The following is a 17,437-nucleotide window of genomic DNA, read 5'->3' as shown; positions in this document are numbered from 1 at the left end:
AAAATATGCTAGAGTTTAGTGGTGGGAAAATGGGGTAGCTTCTGTTTTGGGAGCTGTCCCCATTGTACTCTTGCTTACTTAAAAGGTGAAGGAGGAAATGCATTTATTATAAACATAGATCGTGACCGTTGATCTTGCTTCATTCAACGGTCAAGATTGGTCACGGGAGCTAAATTTACATACTTTTGCCACTAGGGTTTTCTTTGTTGGTCTCAAAATTTGGCTCCTATAAATTTCTCCTTAATTTGTTGGATATTATCCCGACTGTAATTAAATCCATTAACTCAAGTTCTTAAGTATGTAATGGCGTTATGTAATGTTTATTTAGCAGAAAATGATTTTGGCACCCCAGTTTTCTCATCTTAGAGACCCATTTTATTTTTGGCCCTTTGATTAAATACATTAAACGAGAATTAACGGATTAAAATTAACACGAGTGTGCAGAAAGAAAAGAGAGTCATCATTTGGTTCATGGCCAAAGAAAGTCAAAGTCAACTAGGACAAATTTAATAGTAAAAATCGGTTTTACTCCAATTAATGAAGTTAATTTGGTAAAAGTCGTTAAGAAAGACTTCACTCTTAGAAGCTGTCAAATATATTAATTGTAATGGTTTGCATAACGCCAAGCATTTTATTGCCTCTTTTGGTTAACTGTTTTTAATTAAATTTAAAGTTAAAAATTAGGAATGTCACAGAAATGAGTTTGCTTTGCATTTACGGGTGCGGAAAATGACTTTGCGCCCCCGTTTCACTTTCTCATTCTTCTCTTTTGTTCTAATCCCTTGGACTGAATAAATCAAAGGAGAATCGAGGGCTTACAACAAAAGAGCATAGTGCAGGGAAGAAAAATGGAGTTCGAAACTATTTCCCTAAGAGCATTTACCTTGACCCAAGGGCCTCTGTTCGGATTCCCCAATATCGCTTGTACCAACAAAAATTGCCAAGCAACCCGCAACTCAATCTCCGAATACGAAATAGATTTCACTCTCACAATTTTGAATGAACAAGATATGGAAAGATTTCAAGTTTCCCAAAGAGAGTTTTGTTGTACATACTAATCAAGCAAATAGCGAAAACAATAATGGCACTTCTCTATGTCACATCTTCAGAAGCAGCAATGTGTTTCGGGGTGAATGCTAATATAGCATTTGCTTGTGAAAAATTGTAAAACTTGAAGCAATCGAAGAGTTTATGTTATATGCATCGTTGCTGGAAAGCTTTCTCAGGGTTCTTCCCATCAATTTCTGAGTGGTGAGGGAAATCATAAGGCATTTCCGCGGCAGAAAGCCATGCTTTGCTGAAAACTTTGACGACTTCTTGGTGGACAACAGCATTGCCTTCTGGTGTTAGGTGCAACCCATCACTGCGACGGAAAAAAAAAGGATTAAGACAGATTATTCAATCTCTCACACTGTCAAACACTTATCAGATGTAAATTAAGTATTTCTAGGACTAATTTAGAGTATATCTATCGTCGTATAACTTTGATCCCCATTTAATGATCACAAAAGTATTAGATGATCTTGATCTGACTATCATGGCCAAATCTAAGACATTAATCAGTTCTTTTGCATAGGAAGATCTGGTTACAACCACTTAATGCTCAATTATTCCATAAACTATACAAGTTGAAGCTTTATAAGATGGCAAACCTTAGAAATTTCTTCTGCCAACCCTCCGTTTCCTGCATTGCGGACCAAAGATTGATGGAGCGTAGACCCATGTCCTCAGCCAGCTCAATGCACTTCTTCGCATAAACTCCTGTCACTTCATTCATCCTTTCTGGAAGTCCACTAGCATCCTTACCATATAAAGATCTGTGAAACCCAATTAAACAATCAAAATGTTAGGAACCAATCACATGAACATTGCGAAGAGCAACAATAAGACAATTATGTGTGTAGTAAGTTCTGAAATGAGAAGAGTAAATCATACCGTGCAAATTCATTACGGCCATCCTCGTCAACAGGTGGTGGAGTAATAAGCACAATCAAAATGGTGGGAGAACACTCCTGCAATCAAAACTCCTATATCCGATGAGAAATAGGTTAAACAATTGACCTGAAAACAGTTGCCCCTTAGAAAGTCCCAAGATCATATATGAACACATTCTGGAAATCAAAGACCCTGAATTCACGGGAAGAAATAAGTGATCATATGCAATGAATTAGCAGTTCTACGTGTGATTCAAAAACAAGGTCCAAGCAATTGGTTAGCCTTAAGCATTTCCTAAACTTCAGTACTATAAGACATATTCTACTCGAGATTAAGGTATTGACAGAACACTTAGAAAGAGACGGCGGCAGTTATGGTTTCTTGGACAAGCGATGATGTGAATACAACTCACAGGCAAGATAACGAGCTGATGCTTGAAATTGTAGAAGTTCCGTTATCAGTCTTATACCATTGGTAGTTATTAATAGCTCCTTCGGTCCTTCCAAAAGTAAATTACCCACAATGTCGGTATTATACATAAAATAGCATCTATCAGACAATGAGGATAAATACTGAATTGGCAAAACTAAAATATTCATTAAGAAAGGTAAACAAATTTGAACCTTGAGATGAAGAACAATTTTTCTGAGATTCTCCTTGTACTCTTCAACGGGAACATGTTGCCGTTCGCCTGTTCTGCCTAAAACAGCCGCGTCATTGGCCCCAAAGAAAATTGTGGCAGCAGCAGGAGGTTTCTTAGAATCCTGCACATTCAAAGTGGGATACTGTCACTTCCATAAACGTTTCCGCATCAATCAAATCCTATCCTTTTGTCACATAATGGCGGCCATCACTTCTACGATTTTCGCATACGCTTCCAAAACCTACACTTATTTCCCTCATATCATACGAGTCATATGCATACTGATCACATATCTAATCTAACATCTCAACATGATAACTTGATCTATCAGCAATACTATCAAATACTAGCAAACAAAGACATTGACTTTCTGAAATCAAACGCACAATCAGAAATGTGAAGCAATACGAGCGAGAAATCGAACAAAAACCCAATTTAACTACCAAAAAACTAATTCGAATAAAACCCAATAAACGCACTCCAATGCCAACAAACCAGAAAAGCTTTTACCTTTAAAGACGATACAGTAAACAATTGCAGAGGATGCAGCATAAGAATTTACCAAAGGAAAGAGGTGCTGCAGCAAGAACAGTGCCCATCTCGTGTTGTACCCGCCATACCCACGAACTTTTACATCGGCCTATCAAACACCATCACAAAAAATTACCAACATTTCCTGATTTACATTAACAGTTAGAAAGAGAGAGAGACCTTGCGGGAGTAAGAATCAGCTAGAGCGGCGCCCCAGCCACCTGATCGGAAGGATTGTTGGGTGATTGAGTCTCCGAACAACACAATCTCAGGCCTCATCGTCCTTGCTTCTTCTTCTCTGCTCCTACGCTTTTTTCTGTTGACTCGCTCGGGTGACAGTTGAGACTCTTGTTTTGTTTATTTCATACCAGCATATGCCACAAACTTTATGTGTGAATATAATTTTAATTTTAAAATGGGGATGTCACTTAATACTACAATTTAGTGGTATTTATTTTAACAATCAATATTATTTACGCTAAGAGGGAGGAGGTGAGCTTAGCCTCACAATGAGTTAGAAATAATTTGGTTCAAATTCGCCTTTGGCAGCCACTTAGTATTAAAAGCGAATTTGAACAATATTATTACTAGCCCACCCCATCCCCTTTAGTATACATAATATCGTTTGTTAGAAGAAAAAAAATGGAAGGGGGAAAAAATGAATGTGGATTAGAGAAAGAAGTTTTTATTTTTATACTTTATTTTTCAAAATTAGAAGATGTTAGGATCACTCTTGAGTGAGACTTTGGAAAAAAAACTATAAAATTTAATTTGTGTGAATTTATTTTATTGCCCATGATTTTGTTTTGTGGTTGAGAAAGAAAATTTTATTAACGTGAGTTTAAATTATGTAAAAGTTTTTATTTTTGTTTTCAAAATTGAAAAAGAAAGTAAAGAAGAAAACAGTTGACCAAACAAATGAGGAAAGGGTTAGTAACGTAAAATCGGATCCTTAGTTCAAAAAGCGAAAGAATTGAAGGCCGCCGCTTTAAATAACAGGATGAATCAAACAGAAATACCTCTGCAACGGTCGACTGTTCAACTCCGAAGATGAGAATCCGAGAAGAGCAAGAGATATCTCCAGACGACGTCGTGGAAGGTACGCTTCCTTCGATGAATCTATGCAAGAAATTATCGTTTCCATTTAATTCGTTATAAATCGAATTTAGTCAAAGGATCGATTCAATCAGGGATGCGTTTTGAAATTTGAATTTTACCGTTTGTACAAAATTGAAGTTCTTTTGAAAAAATTAGGGTTTAGTTTTCACAAATTTAGCGTTCCTTTTCTGGATTGAATGTTAGCTTGAATTGACTGGAATTCTCTGGGTCATTCTGGAAATTGGATCATCGACAGAGCGCTCTGGCAGTTGAAAAGCGAAGCAAAATTCTTGGTTCTTCTGCTGCGGAACTGCAATTCTTGGTTCTTCTGCTCGTTTCAAGTTGTTGTAGTCCCAAGTTTGTACGATCGGGCAAGTGGTGCGGAACCGCAATTCTTTGTTTATTAATTTCTGACGTCGTTTTCCCATTTTTTAAGCAGTTAATGTCCCGAGTTTTTAAGCTTTATACAGAAAGTGACACTGCTAAAGCTGATGTCGGGAGCAGGTAATTGGGGTTTTAAACTTGTGTAATTTCATTTCGATTACCGAATGTTATGGTTTTAATCAATATCTAAGTTGTTTTAGAACATTAAGGTTTCGTTATTGGCAACCATCTAGATTGTAGGGAGGAATCATATCTGTTTGCCCCCTTTAATTTCAGGACTTACGCAGCAGTTAACCAAGTATGGACTCGGGAGAACACAGCTGCTTTAATGGTATATATGCATACAGATGGATGTAACTATAGATGCTAATAAAGATGTGTGCAGTTTTAAAGCTCCTTTCTGTTGCATTGATCTAGTATTGTATTTTTTGTATCTTTTTAGGGTTTCAATGGGTACAGCCGTTAGAACTGTGAATTTATCATCGAGGAGATCCTTCCTGGTAAGAATGTTAAATCCTAGCGTGCCCTTTCCTTGTAACTGTCTTATTTACATGATTGTGTAGTATGTTGTTCCTGTGAATTCGATACATGTTTCTCTATGCAATCTGAAAAAGAACAAAATAGCCTTCATATGTCAATTATCTCCACTAGTCTTAAGATCTATTAGTTATTTTCAAGGGTATATTACACAAAACTACCTCAACTATGGGTTGAACCACAATCTCATACCTCGTATTTTAAACATTGCAATGTCGTATCTTAACTTATGAATTCGTTGCAATGTTAGACCTCCATTAATTTTTTTGTCAATTTGGTTGTTAAATGATGAAGGGGCAAAAGCGAGGCCCACCCTTTCGCCAATTGGAATAAAAAATTAATTAATTATTCATAAATTATTAATTTTTTATTTAACAATTAAAATTCATTAAAAAATAAACTCTCCCTCCTTTCTTCCCGTGGGTTGCACTATCACAACTGGATTCTAACAAGGAAGAAGGTCAAAAAATTTCGACTCCGATCAACACTCAAATCTCTTCTAAAACATACAAAATTTATATGAAAACATGTTCAATCTTCTTTCTCCCTCCCTCCCAATTTTACACATCCCTGCACCATGAATTCCTTCTCTACTCCATAGTACCTCTAATACAAAACCCCAATTCAAATTCCGCAAAAACTTAAATCACATATGAAAAATTTTGAAATTTGTTGTAAGGATCCGAGCTTTGAGAATGGTTTCTCTTAAAGATTCCCATTCTTGCTCTAACCACCACTCCTCGTTGCAAACCCGCAACTTCTATTTTCCCTTATCCACCAAAATCCATCACCAAACTGGCTGCTCCATACACACCATCCATTCCAACATCTACTAAGACGACCACACACGAACCTCATTCGTCGCCGAAAGATCATCTTTTGTCTTCGAGAACCTGACCGATTCGATCATTGACATGCGCCTCGGTGAGCTCGCCATCCGCCGTCGAAAGATTGCCTTTAGTCCGAAAAGATTCAGATGGCTAGAAGCCAATACATTATGTCTCGAAAGCTCTTCTCCAACCAGAAACAAGATATCCCAAGATAGAAAAAGTTGATTTTAGCATGGTGGCAAGGAAGGTCAAGCCATACTTTAATTCATTTCGGATCATGGTAATGACTGAATTCCTACTCTAGTCGATTCTCCACCAGTCCTGACGGCTCCACCATAGTTAACAAGTAGGCTATTGAGTTGGGACAACATGGGTTGATCTACAAATCTAAAACCACCATTAAACGACAAGCACTCGTAGGCTTCATTATTGAGTTTACTCCGGAATCCAAGACTGCAGAAGAGTCCGCCTTAACGCCCTCTCAAGCCAACGCGCATTAGCGTTTATATGTTCATGGGTCTACCAACCCGAATGACGTCGGAGCTGGGCTAGTTTTATTCACCGTAGATGGATTTGTTCTAGAGCAAGCACTGAAGTTTCAGTGCCAATAACAATGAAGTTGAGTACGAGGCTTTACTAGCAGGACTAAAGGCCACCCTCAAGCTTCAGGTAAACTAGATAGTTATCTTTGCGACTCTTTGTTAATGGTAAACCAAGTCACGGGTGAATACATAGCTCACAAATCCGATCATGGTGATGTACCTAGAGAAGGCCAAATAGTTATGGGCTAAGTTCACCAAGTATGATATTCATCAGCTCCCGTGAAGTGAAAACTGCCATGTAGACACAATGGTTAACCTGGGATCCTCTGTAGGCCACCGGCTTCGCCAAAGCATGCTCTTTGAATACTTTGAAGCTCCAAGTATTACGAGGCCAACTTCACAATAAGTCGTAATGGTGGACATGCGTGAGAGCCGGATGGACTAAATATTAGCCTACATTCGACATGGCACCCTTCCAGATGATTGGGCCTGGCGAGGAAGATTGTCCAAAGGGCATCCAGGAAGGTCGACCACACTTGCTTTGTGTTATTTCAGTGCAAAGACTGAGCATCCTAATGGGCATACACTCTGGAGTTTGTGGTAGTCACTTTGCAGGCTTAACACTTGCCTAAAAAGCCTTCACAACTAGTTATTACTGGCCATCAAAGACTCTTAGGACTGTGCTCAAACATGTGGCAAATATCAAAGATTCTCCTTGATAACTCACCAACTAGCTGATGAGCTGAATCCGATTATGAGTACGTGACCATTTATACAGTGTAGACTCGATCTGGTTGGACCCTTCAAGCAAGGCAGGAGCAATAAAGAGTGTTTGGTGGTTGCAACCGACTATTTCACCAAGTGAATCAAGGCTGAGCCACTCTCGAATCACTAGAGCTGCCATAAAGCTTTTATGTGGAAGAGATTTACATATTCGATGTCCTGCACACCATCATCTCCGATAATGGGTTTTCGACGCCTCATTTTGACTCCTAGGTATCGAACAAAAAGTATCCTCAAATGTTTGAAGAAGATGCCTGAAGCAAGCAAAAGTGCATGGCCAGATGAAATACTCGGACTTCTACGGGCATAGAACAACAGTGCGCAAAGCCATATGTGATACGATTTTCTCGCCATCATTCGAAATCAAGGCCTTCATCCTCATTCAAAGAACCCTTCTAACTTTCCATACTGTAGAGTAGACTGAGATGGAAAATGCCGACATCATTCAACAAAACTTGCACTTCCTAGAGAAAAGAAAAGAGATTGCCGAGATTCGCCTAGTTACGTACCAACAACAAGTCAAGTCCTACTACAACAAGAGGGTTAAACCCCAAATATTTTAAGTCCGACACCTGGTGCTGCATGAAGTGTTTCAGAACACCCAACTCCAAGAGAGGGAAAACTAGGTGCAAACTAGGAAAGCCCTATCAAATTGTCGGAGTGAGGCAAAGAAACTTACAACCTCGCCACTTTCGACGAATCACCCATACAGAAATGCTGGAATCTCCAAGCTAAAACATTACTCCAGGCTAACCAAGGCATGCACTCCGGGACAACCTATAAAAACAGTGCGTTCTCCATGCCAACTTGGGAGTTTTTGTAATCGCGACCTAGCTATGGAGGGTACGCAAGGTGTTACATACCATTCTTTCTTGTCTAATACGTCAAGTTTTGTAAAAAATAATTGTGTATGATTCATATGTATTTCCTAAAGCGCACATACTTGATCCAAGCCTTGCTGAAAGCTTTCCTTAAAAGGTATTTCGCAGACCGCATCTTTTAAGGGAACTTCTCCAGCACTAGGTGAAGGTGGTTGGGCCCAATCCTGATTGCGCAAGTAGAATTCATCTTAAACCACCACATGAATATCTCTGTGGCATTTGTCTGCTTGCTCGACAAGGTTCAAAGAGAGCGCAAGCAATTTCGAATCCCTACAAGATGAATTTATTCGATAGACACCTTTATAGCAGTTAGAGTCCAATCCGATTTCGCTCGGAGTCCACCTCGTGACAAGAACACTAGAAGCCGAAGTCTACCTTTAAAAATGACATGTTGACTCACAACTATTAGGCACATGCATTTTTACAAAAAGGGTAACAAGTTATAAATGATCTGCCCAAGCGCGAGAGTGACTACATCCTCTTAGGGCGTGGCGACATTACTCCGCCTAAGGGTGAGAAATGTCTCTCCACTTAGCGGGCGAGAGTCATCACATAGCCTAAAGGCACCAAAATATTACTCTGTCTAAGGGCAAGAAAGACACCACCCCACTTTATCGCAAACTGAAAATTTCCCAAGTAGAGGATCCAAATTGTCTATGTGGAGTCAATCTGGTTTATTCACTCCGGATAAGCAGGGTAATGGGTCACTAGCCAACTGGTCATTTTAGAGCAAAGCTACCTTAACAAAATACGGAGTGGGGCAAAACCACAGAAATGTTGGAAAACCCAATAATTAATAAGAGACATCCATTCCAAAAGGAAAAATAAACATTAAGGTCAGTGGAGGTACCATAGTTAAAGCCATGCCTGAAATCCAAAACAAGAAGTAGTGAGATATAAAATGTTCAAAAGCCATTACAAAAAAAAAAAAAAAAAAAAAAAAAAAAAAACCTAAAAAACATAATAGAAAAGTAATCATAGCGACATCCATATAGAGCCAGCAGACTATCACTGCGGTAACGAAGAGGTAGAACAGCTAAACGTGGCGGTATTCCTTTAGGAGGTCCCTTGAAGCTCGATTGAAGAGAAGCCGGCAACATCCTCGTATTGATTTAAGTGCTCATTTAAGTTTAAAATCTTCTCACGAGCATAATCTTCACAGATCTTTCTAGTTTCCCCAACCTGGCGTTTCAAGAAATCTTATCTTTGTAATTTCGACAGCTTTTACATAGAGTTCTTCCAAAACTTTGCGATCTAGCTTACAGAGGCTTGAAGTTGCGACTTATTTTCACGAATAACCTTCTCTTCTCCCAATTCACTGCGACCACTTTAGCAGAGTTTAGCTCTTGGCAAAGTGCTCGCACTCAGCTTCGTATGCCACCATTTCCTCCTTCAATTTTGCCAGCGTCGCTTCCAACCTACGAATGTTCTGCTGATAATTCATCCATTCAACCTCATTACACAAATTTGCCTGCAAAATACAAAGTGAAAGGAATAAATTGAACATACTCTGCAATAGACACGCAAGATGACGAGTTAATGAAACTTACCAAATACCAAGTATGAAATCCCAAGTATGGCAAGTCTGTTATCTTCCTCACTAGGTTGAAGGTACGGGCTTGCAGCTCTAATGTAAGCTGATGCCACCATGAAATTATCCAATTCGCTAACATCCTTGAGACTGGTCCTAGATCGTCCATCTAAACTAGGATTCGCCTGACGGTTTGAAAGACGTTGTGAAGCGATGTTTAGAAGAAATGGTGCTTGAAAGGGTTGGTGATTACTTTATATGAAAAAGTTGGATAAGGTCATTGAGGCTTTTAGGGATGATCAGTCGGAGTCAAGGGTCGTGAATAGGAAAACTGCTGCATCTTCTTGGAGAAAAGGTAAATCGTCAAGAGGAAGAGTTCATGAGGAAGTTAATTTGTGTAAGTGAGGTGGCATTGTGGAAAGTGGTGCAGAATTAGAGGCAGAACTGCCAGCCTTAGAGTATAGACTTGCTGGAGGAGAAGAAGCGAATCTAGAAGATCACGTACCTCTAAGGAAAATACAACTTCATACAACTTTGAAAGGAGCAACGATGTGGTCGTTGCGAATCGAAGAGAAAGAAAGTTGAGTTGGTTGAAGCTGTTAGTGTTGCTAATGATGCTAAGGTTACCGAGGTTGTTGAGGGGGGTGAAAAAGTTGTACGTGTTGAAGGTGAGGTGGGTTTGACGAAGTTAATGCTCAATCCTACTGGCGAAGTGAATATTGAGTGTGTGAAAATGTCAAACTGTTGGAGTAGGACTTGAATCCGTAGAAGCTAGCAGACTCAATAAGGAGGAAAATAAGGAGTCTATGATATGGAATCTACTAGTAGTCGGACTGTCCTTGTTGAAAAAGGCAGTTCTTTCCCTTGGGATCGCTCCAAAAAATAAACGACATTGATGTAACGTTGCTCTGGGGCAAGATTCCTACCTTATAGTCACTCTGGTGATGGACAAAGTTACTTGGCTCTGGATGCATGTGAATTGGACAACTCTATTGTGGCGTCGACCTCCACAAGGGTTGCCTACTCCCAGCACGAGTTCTCCATGCAAGGAAAATTGAGGACTTACCCCATCTAGGGTTGCCTACATATAAGCGCCATCTGTTGCAAGTTTCAAAGACTTGCAGAATGGAACCCTTTATTTATGTGGACTTCTGTGGACTCCAGAGTGAACTCAACGATGAAATCTGCGAGGGCTTAACTTTGATGGCAATCTTTGGTTTGTAGATTAGTATATGTTATCCCAACCCAATGGCTTATTTGTTGACTCTTGTAGAACTATCGGGGTCGTGGGAATGGGAACTTTTTCATGATCATGATCCGAAATGAGTTGAAATAGAGCCTCAATTTTCTTGTTGCCGTGACCCGTGCTAGGATTAGCTTATCCATTTTTTGGTATCTTGTTTCTGGTCCGAAAAGAGCCTTCGACACATAATATATTGGCTTCTGGCCTTTCGGGGTCTTGTCGGACTAGAGTAGCACTTACTGTAGCCTCAGATACTGCCAAATATAAATATAAATCCTCCCAGGAACATGTTTCAAGAGAAGAAGTGGTGAGGATAACAAATATTCCTTAAGTTTATGGAATGCTTGTTTGCACTCCTCATCCCACAATAGCCCCATGTTTTTTTTTTATAGCATTAAAAAAATTTGCACTTATCTGTTAACCTAGAGAGAAATCTGTTGAGTGATACCGTTCTTCCTATGAGGCTTTGAATCTCCTACACTGTCTTAGGGGACTGCATATCGATGATTGCCTTTATTTGGTCAGGGTTGGCCTCAATCCTTCTTTGCGTTACCAGATACCCCAGGAACTTTCCACTTTGGACGTCGAAAATGCATTTTTCCGAATTAAGCTGCATTTGATACTCAAAGCAGGTCGAATGACTCCGCCAAATCTTCTAGGTGGTCACCTCTTGCTTTTCACAACCATGTTGACATAAACTTCCACAGTTTTCCATGTTGGATTCGTCTATGCGAACATGGTTGTAGCCATTTGTTGACTCTAAAAATTACAAAACCTATGCGGCGTACGTGCCGAGTAACTAATAAGCTAACTAAGTCATTCGGTTGAATGCGGGGCGTGCCAACTCGTCGGCCGAGCTTGGCCGAGGAATAAAATTCGTTGATGTTGCGTTGAGCGTGTTGCTAACTTCTTTATCTTGCGACTGCGACCAAGGAAGGAACATTCTCGGTCTTTGGGTTCTAGAGCCTGAAGACAAGGCTGCTAGTTCTGCGAAGTTCACAAATCGTCGGTGCCCGATTCGGTCACCGTGATTATATTCATAAGAGTATAAGCACGTCGAATCGACACCAGACTGTACGGACACAAGTATTCAAAGGTGATGTATGTCTTGATGGTGAATGTGGTTCGGCTGTCAGAATGCTGAACTCTGAAACTCACTTGTGAGTATCCAATCATAAAATCACTCGGCGTCTAGTACCTCGAATGTCGTAGCTCGTAACACCTTATTTCGCCGAAAGGCTAATAAGATGACCTCCGCCAACAAGGATTCGAAAACCTTTCTCGGCCGAGACTTGGATTGGTAACCTGTCGGCCTTGACACAGTGCTGTTTATCCAAGCTGAAGGTGCTCATCGGTCGGCTAATTCTACGGCAACAGTGTTTATCCAAACTGAAGATGTTCGCCGGTTGCCTCCACAGTGCTGTTTATCCAAACTGAAGATGTGTCGGCGAGAAAAAGAAAATGAAAAAAATCTCAAGATGTCTGAGAGGTTTTGCGCAGGGCAATTGTGTGTTAGATTGAAGGTCCTCAATTGTTGCATAATTTTTTGTATTTATAGCACCAACTCCTTCTTGAGATTGAATTAAACTCTTATCTAGATTGTGAGTTCTTATTTCGTTCCAACTTTGCTTCAAACAACCCTACTCCCATTAGGACTTTGAACTCACCCCTTTTTGGGGCTTTATTCATTGTTGGTCGAGAATCCTAATTGCACCAGGACTTCCTCGACCCTCTTTGCTTATCTGAACTACTCATTCTTGCGATAAAACTCGACCATCCCTGCTAAATGGTCCGGAATCATCAGGCAGCCCATAGTATTTTTGACACGGCTTTGGGCCGAGCACAAGCCTACACTCAGCCCAACAATATTATTTTGGGCCGAAACATTGCCCCCTCGCTTCTGAGGTCGTCGACCGCTAACCGCCAACCTTTGGTCGGATCTCGACCTTGAAGAAGCGAAAACATCTTTTGCCTTTAGACTTAATTGTTCTCAATAACCACTACTATGCGCATTTATGGAATATGATTGCACGATCTTTGTTACTCCCGACGTACTGCCACGTGTTAATTATCTGATAAACCTAACAACTCTCAATCATGGCCCTTGAAAACATGCGCTCGTCGAAACGTCTCTTCCTTATTAATGCATTAAAACTGTCGCCGCATGCAATCGTGCGTCCCAAATCCCTGAAAACCTCGATCCTATCTTTGAAGATTCTCAAGATATCCGAAATGATTGGCCATTTCCCGGTTGATTTTCCCTCAAATTCAAAAATCTAGCACTTCCGAATACCAAACGTTTGAACTTCCTTCTGAAATGCCTATAAATACCCAAATTTCTTTCATTTGCATCCCACGCCTTCAGAAACTTTGAAACTTCCTTCTGCCATTCCTCCTTGCTCAAACCACGAAACCTCAAGCTCATCTTTCACAAACCCCCTTTTTAACCTACGCAAACCTTTAAATCCTTACCAATGGCCTCCTTCATCTCAAAGATTTCAGACGAGTGCAACAAATGCAAAGATTTCATCAACAGGAGCGCTATCAAAACGCTACGCTTCGAAAACGACCTAACCACCACTCACCAAATTCTGGGGCCACTATTCAAAGATGCAGTGCCATCGTGCATCACCAACCTCCTCAAGGAACAGTGCCTAGCATGGCTGGTCGAAATGGTGCTTAGCATGGCCCCAAGGAACTTGGCCCTCGACCACTGTAGCCTGGGTCGCCTGGGTCGACCAAATGGGAACATTCTTCGGCAAAGAATGGGAAGCTGTCGACATTCATGACGCCATCAAACTATGGACCATGGAGATCACCATGGATAAAGAGTTGCTCATGGCGGCCCTGAGTTTATGGTGTTTGGCCACCAACACCACGATCCTTCCCTTCGGCCCTCTCGGCCCCACTGTCCTTGATATCTCAGATATCATTGGGACTTCCTCATCTGGTCTCCCAATAGATGCTGCCCTTTTCGGGTGCCTGTCGAACCTCGACCTAAAAGTGTTGTTCGACGACGGGCCGTCGAGACACTCAGCCAAGGAGATCGAGAGCCTTCGAAATAAGAGGTTCAGAAGCTACACAAGAACTTCTTCAACTACAACACCCTCATCCTCCACTTCGCTGGCCTAGGTGAGGAGAATCTTAGGAAGGGAGAACATGAAGCATTCCTGTGTCTACTGGTATAACAAATTCATATGTTGTACCCGATCGAACAAATGTTAGGTCGAGAACATGCCGGTGGCTCAAGCCCTGGCTAGCGATCACTCCTTCGTGCTCAGTCCGGCCATCCTTGCAAATCTCTTCCGTTGTTTGGTCGAAACAACCCTTAACAAAATCGACCCGTACCAGAACGGACCCCTCTGGGTATTCCAAATCTGGCTGCAGGTTCACTCTTCGGCCCGAAGTCCCCATTTTCCAACCTACCACAGCGCTTGGTGACTGGCCTCTCGACCGACGCCTCCTCACCGGGCCGACGAAGTCCTTAAACACTTCTTCGACCTGAACGTCATTTCTGACGACGAGTTCTTAGTATGTCGGCGTTAGGAATACCCCGCCTCGATCCAGCTTCCGAAGATAGCATGGGATGAGACCGAAGATGCCGATCTTCGTCAACACTGGGGTTCGTTCATATTAACACCCGACCTTTCCCTTGGTTGCGACGCCCGCCGAGCCAGTTGGGAGGTCTATCATCCCTATTTTGTCGCCCGGCAGCTCGGCTACCTCCATGGTTGCCTAGTACCCCTGCTCACCTCTCGCTCCCTCTTAAGTCGAGTACACATTTTTGGTTCCTTCGAGAGAGAGTGTAAAACGACGGGACAAGAGTCTCAGGATAAATGCGAAAAATTTCAGCTCCGACCGACCCTTCCTGAATCTCTGGGTACCGACACCTTTGGGGACTGGTGGGAAGAGTACACCCGCGACTTCTTCGGCGTCTCGGCCGAAGACGTGGTCACCAAAATCTTTGGCGATCGACCCAAACAAGCTCCTGCAGCCCAATCCAAAGAAACGACCCAATGCATATTATCGTTTCTCCCTTTGTACTTGCGCAATGTTACTGACTCGACTTCGCTCTCTCAAGTGGTCGTGTGTTGAAACGAGCGGATGCGATCGCTGCGGCGGTGGCCAAGAAAAATTTGGTCCCTTCCTTGAAGAAAACCACAACTACCAGTCGCACTCCGCCGACCAAGCGGCCCCATCGGGACGCCGAGAAGGGAGATGACACTCCTCGACCTTCAAAATGTGTCAAGAAATTGGCGAAAAAAGAGGAACGGGAGATTCACGTCATCTCCAGCCAGTCCACGGGAGCGACCGCTCCTATCGTCTCTCCTCCTATCCCGGTTGTCCAGGCCTCGACGGACCAACTGCCATTGCCCTTTCATCACCCGGCCGTACTGACAACTGGGGTTATGGCCGAGCCGGCGGCTACTCCAGCTATGACTTCAGAGCCAGTTATTGCGCTTACCTTGGAGGAAACTGCTGCACTCGTCGAGGCATCCCCCATCCAGCGACCGACAGTCATTCTGGAAGAGGTATGATTCCATTGCTCACCTTTGTTTATCCAATTTTCTAGTCGTAACAAATTTTTACTTCAGGACGATGAGAGCGACGAGAGTGACGAGATCCCACTAGAGCGTCGCCCTCGACCAGCCAACCTTTCTCCCGTCAATCCTCCCCCTGTGGTCGAGGCAGCCGTCCAACCGGATCCTCCTATGGCCGATCGTGGGAAGAGACTTCTGGTCGAGCCTAAGGCGACGACCGAAACGCCGTTCCATCCACAGGATGAAGACCTCAACATTCCTCCACAAGAAGTTACCTCGGCCTTTGTAAAGCTTACTATTCTCTCTTTATTAATTTTATCATGACGCATCTGAACTAAAAAAAAAAATTAAATGTCAGGTGCCCGAACGTTCATTTCACCGACAATTTTATGCGCCTAAAGGTGTTGTCTATATTTCCTGGCCACCGCAATGGCCATCAAATGTAGATAACCTCTATCGGTCGCGTGAATTGAGAAGCGGTCTTAGGCACTGGGCTCGGCCATTAAGTTCTCTAGGTTCGAGCAATGAACCAGATGGCATGGCCGAAGTCTCCTCTTGGCAGGTTTAGAAACACATTCCCTTTGTTATGCATTCAATATAACTTTCCTTCTGCTGACATTTTCCCTTCCTATGCAGCCTTCATGGGAGATCGAGCTTGACATCTTGATTGCAACTACTTCGGGGGCGGCTGGCTCTTCAGCGCCAGCAACAAAAACTTCCGCGTCAATGGCCAAACCAAATGCCCTCATCAAGCTGCAGGAATTGCTATCTCTTTCGGCGTCGCAAATCCTTGAGTGCCAAGGCCTCGACTCTGTAGGGGCATATCTAAACGTTCTTATGGTTGATGGTCAGTTAAGCAACGAAGCCATTACTCGAGCTTCTTCTGCTCTGGAACGAACTCGAGAGTATTTCGGTATTTTCAAGAGAGCTCTCCGGGCCGAAGATGACTTGAAAGCTGCGATGGTCGTTCAAGAAGCTTTGCGTCCACGGGTCGATACGTTGAAGTCGAAAAAAGATGCGATGGGCGACCTTGACCGTCGAATTGCGGAACTTCAGAAACGTAGGTCAGCAGTTGCTTCTGAGCTAACAAGAGACTTCGAGTCGGGCAACAAATCCTGCCTGACTGAATATGCAGCTAATGTGCGGCATGTCGAGCAGCTGAAGATGGATAAGAGGAATCGGTAGGCCGAGGTTACGATGGGTGAAGTGAGGTGGTTAGAATTGAAGGTTATTCTCGAAACTCTCTTTCCCTCCTCACCTTAAGGGTATCCAGCTATAAATAGGTCGATCATATGTACTTGTATACTCGTTTTTACGAGCTTGCTAATGAAACAGACTATTCTTGCATTTCCCATGTGACCGGATAATACTTCTTTAAGAACTTCCCATGGATTGGTAATTTATGAATTAACCCGGTTCGATCTCTAAGATGATATGCCCTCTGACCGAGAACCTTGTGGACGATGAATGGTCCTTCCCAATTCGGCGACCATTTGCCGAACCTGGGGTCTTTAATTCCTACAGGCAACACCGTTTGCCAAACCAATTTTCCTTTGCCGAACATTTTTTGTTTGATGCGTTGATTATAAGCTCGCTCGACAATTTTCTTCTGTGCTTTTAATAAATTACCTGCGTCGATCCGATTTTTTTCTAAGTCTTCTAATTCTTGTCGCATAGCTTGACTATATTCGACATTAAACAAAAACTACTCTGCTCAATTACTCGTAATGAGTTTATACTTAGCTCGACTGGTAACATAACGTCGTGTCCGTAAGTTAATGCGTAAGGAGTTGTTCCGGTGGCAGACCGGGGTGAAGTTCGGTATGCCCATAATGTTTCGTTTAACTTTAAATGCCACATCCCCGACCTCTCTCTTACCGTTTTTTCAAGAATACCGATTAATACCTTATTGTTTGCTTCGGCCTGCCCGTTCGCTTGTGGGTAATACGGCGTAGACT

The 17,437-nt window shown here is 42.3% G+C and overlaps 2 protein-coding genes across 8 annotated transcripts; one reads left to right on the top strand and one right to left on the bottom strand.

The window, feature by feature from the left end:
* Positions 1–937: 937 nt before the first annotated feature.
* LOC137713658 (GDSL esterase/lipase At5g62930) lies at positions 938–3,480 on the bottom strand. Of its 2 annotated transcripts, XM_068452986.2 has the most exons (6): positions 3,290–3,480; positions 3,141–3,218; positions 2,559–2,699; positions 1,936–2,012; positions 1,653–1,817; positions 938–1,363 (listed from the first exon to the last, which is right to left on the bottom strand). In XM_068452986.2, the coding sequence occupies exons 1-6, from the start codon at positions 3,386–3,388 to the stop codon at positions 1,195–1,197; spliced, it is 729 nt and encodes a 242-aa protein (XP_068309087.2). In that variant the 5' UTR covers positions 3,389–3,480; the 3' UTR covers positions 938–1,194. The 2 variants fall into 2 exon arrangements, with proteins under 2 accessions (XP_068309087.2, XP_068309086.2); XM_068452985.2 differs by having other exon boundaries at positions 3,089–3,452.
* Positions 3,481–4,074: 594 nt separating this feature from the next.
* Positions 4,075–16,826, top strand: LOC137712463 (uncharacterized). Of its 6 annotated transcripts, none has more exons than XM_088684428.1 (4): positions 4,075–4,711; positions 4,868–4,922; positions 5,034–5,091; positions 16,116–16,826. In XM_088684428.1, exons 3-4 carry the CDS (start codon positions 5,041–5,043, stop codon positions 16,662–16,664), a joined length of 600 nt encoding a protein of 199 aa, XP_088540554.1. In that variant the 5' UTR covers positions 4,075–4,711; positions 4,868–4,922; positions 5,034–5,040; the 3' UTR covers positions 16,665–16,826. The 6 variants fall into 6 exon arrangements, with proteins under 6 accessions (XP_088540554.1, XP_088540553.1, XP_088540549.1 ...); XM_088684427.1 differs by having other exon boundaries at positions 4,868–4,944; XM_088684425.1 differs by having other exon boundaries at positions 4,088–4,208; positions 4,464–4,711; positions 4,868–5,091.
* The last annotated feature ends 611 nt before the right edge of the window (positions 16,827–17,437 follow it).

The sequence above is a fragment of the Pyrus communis genome, chromosome 14 (genome assembly GCF_041283825.1).
Source record: "Pyrus communis isolate YQ-2024b chromosome 14, ASM4128382v1, whole genome shotgun sequence".
Lineage (NCBI taxonomy): Eukaryota > Viridiplantae > Streptophyta > Magnoliopsida > Rosales > Rosaceae > Pyrus > Pyrus communis.
This window is presented reverse-complemented; position numbering and strand designations above follow the sequence as displayed.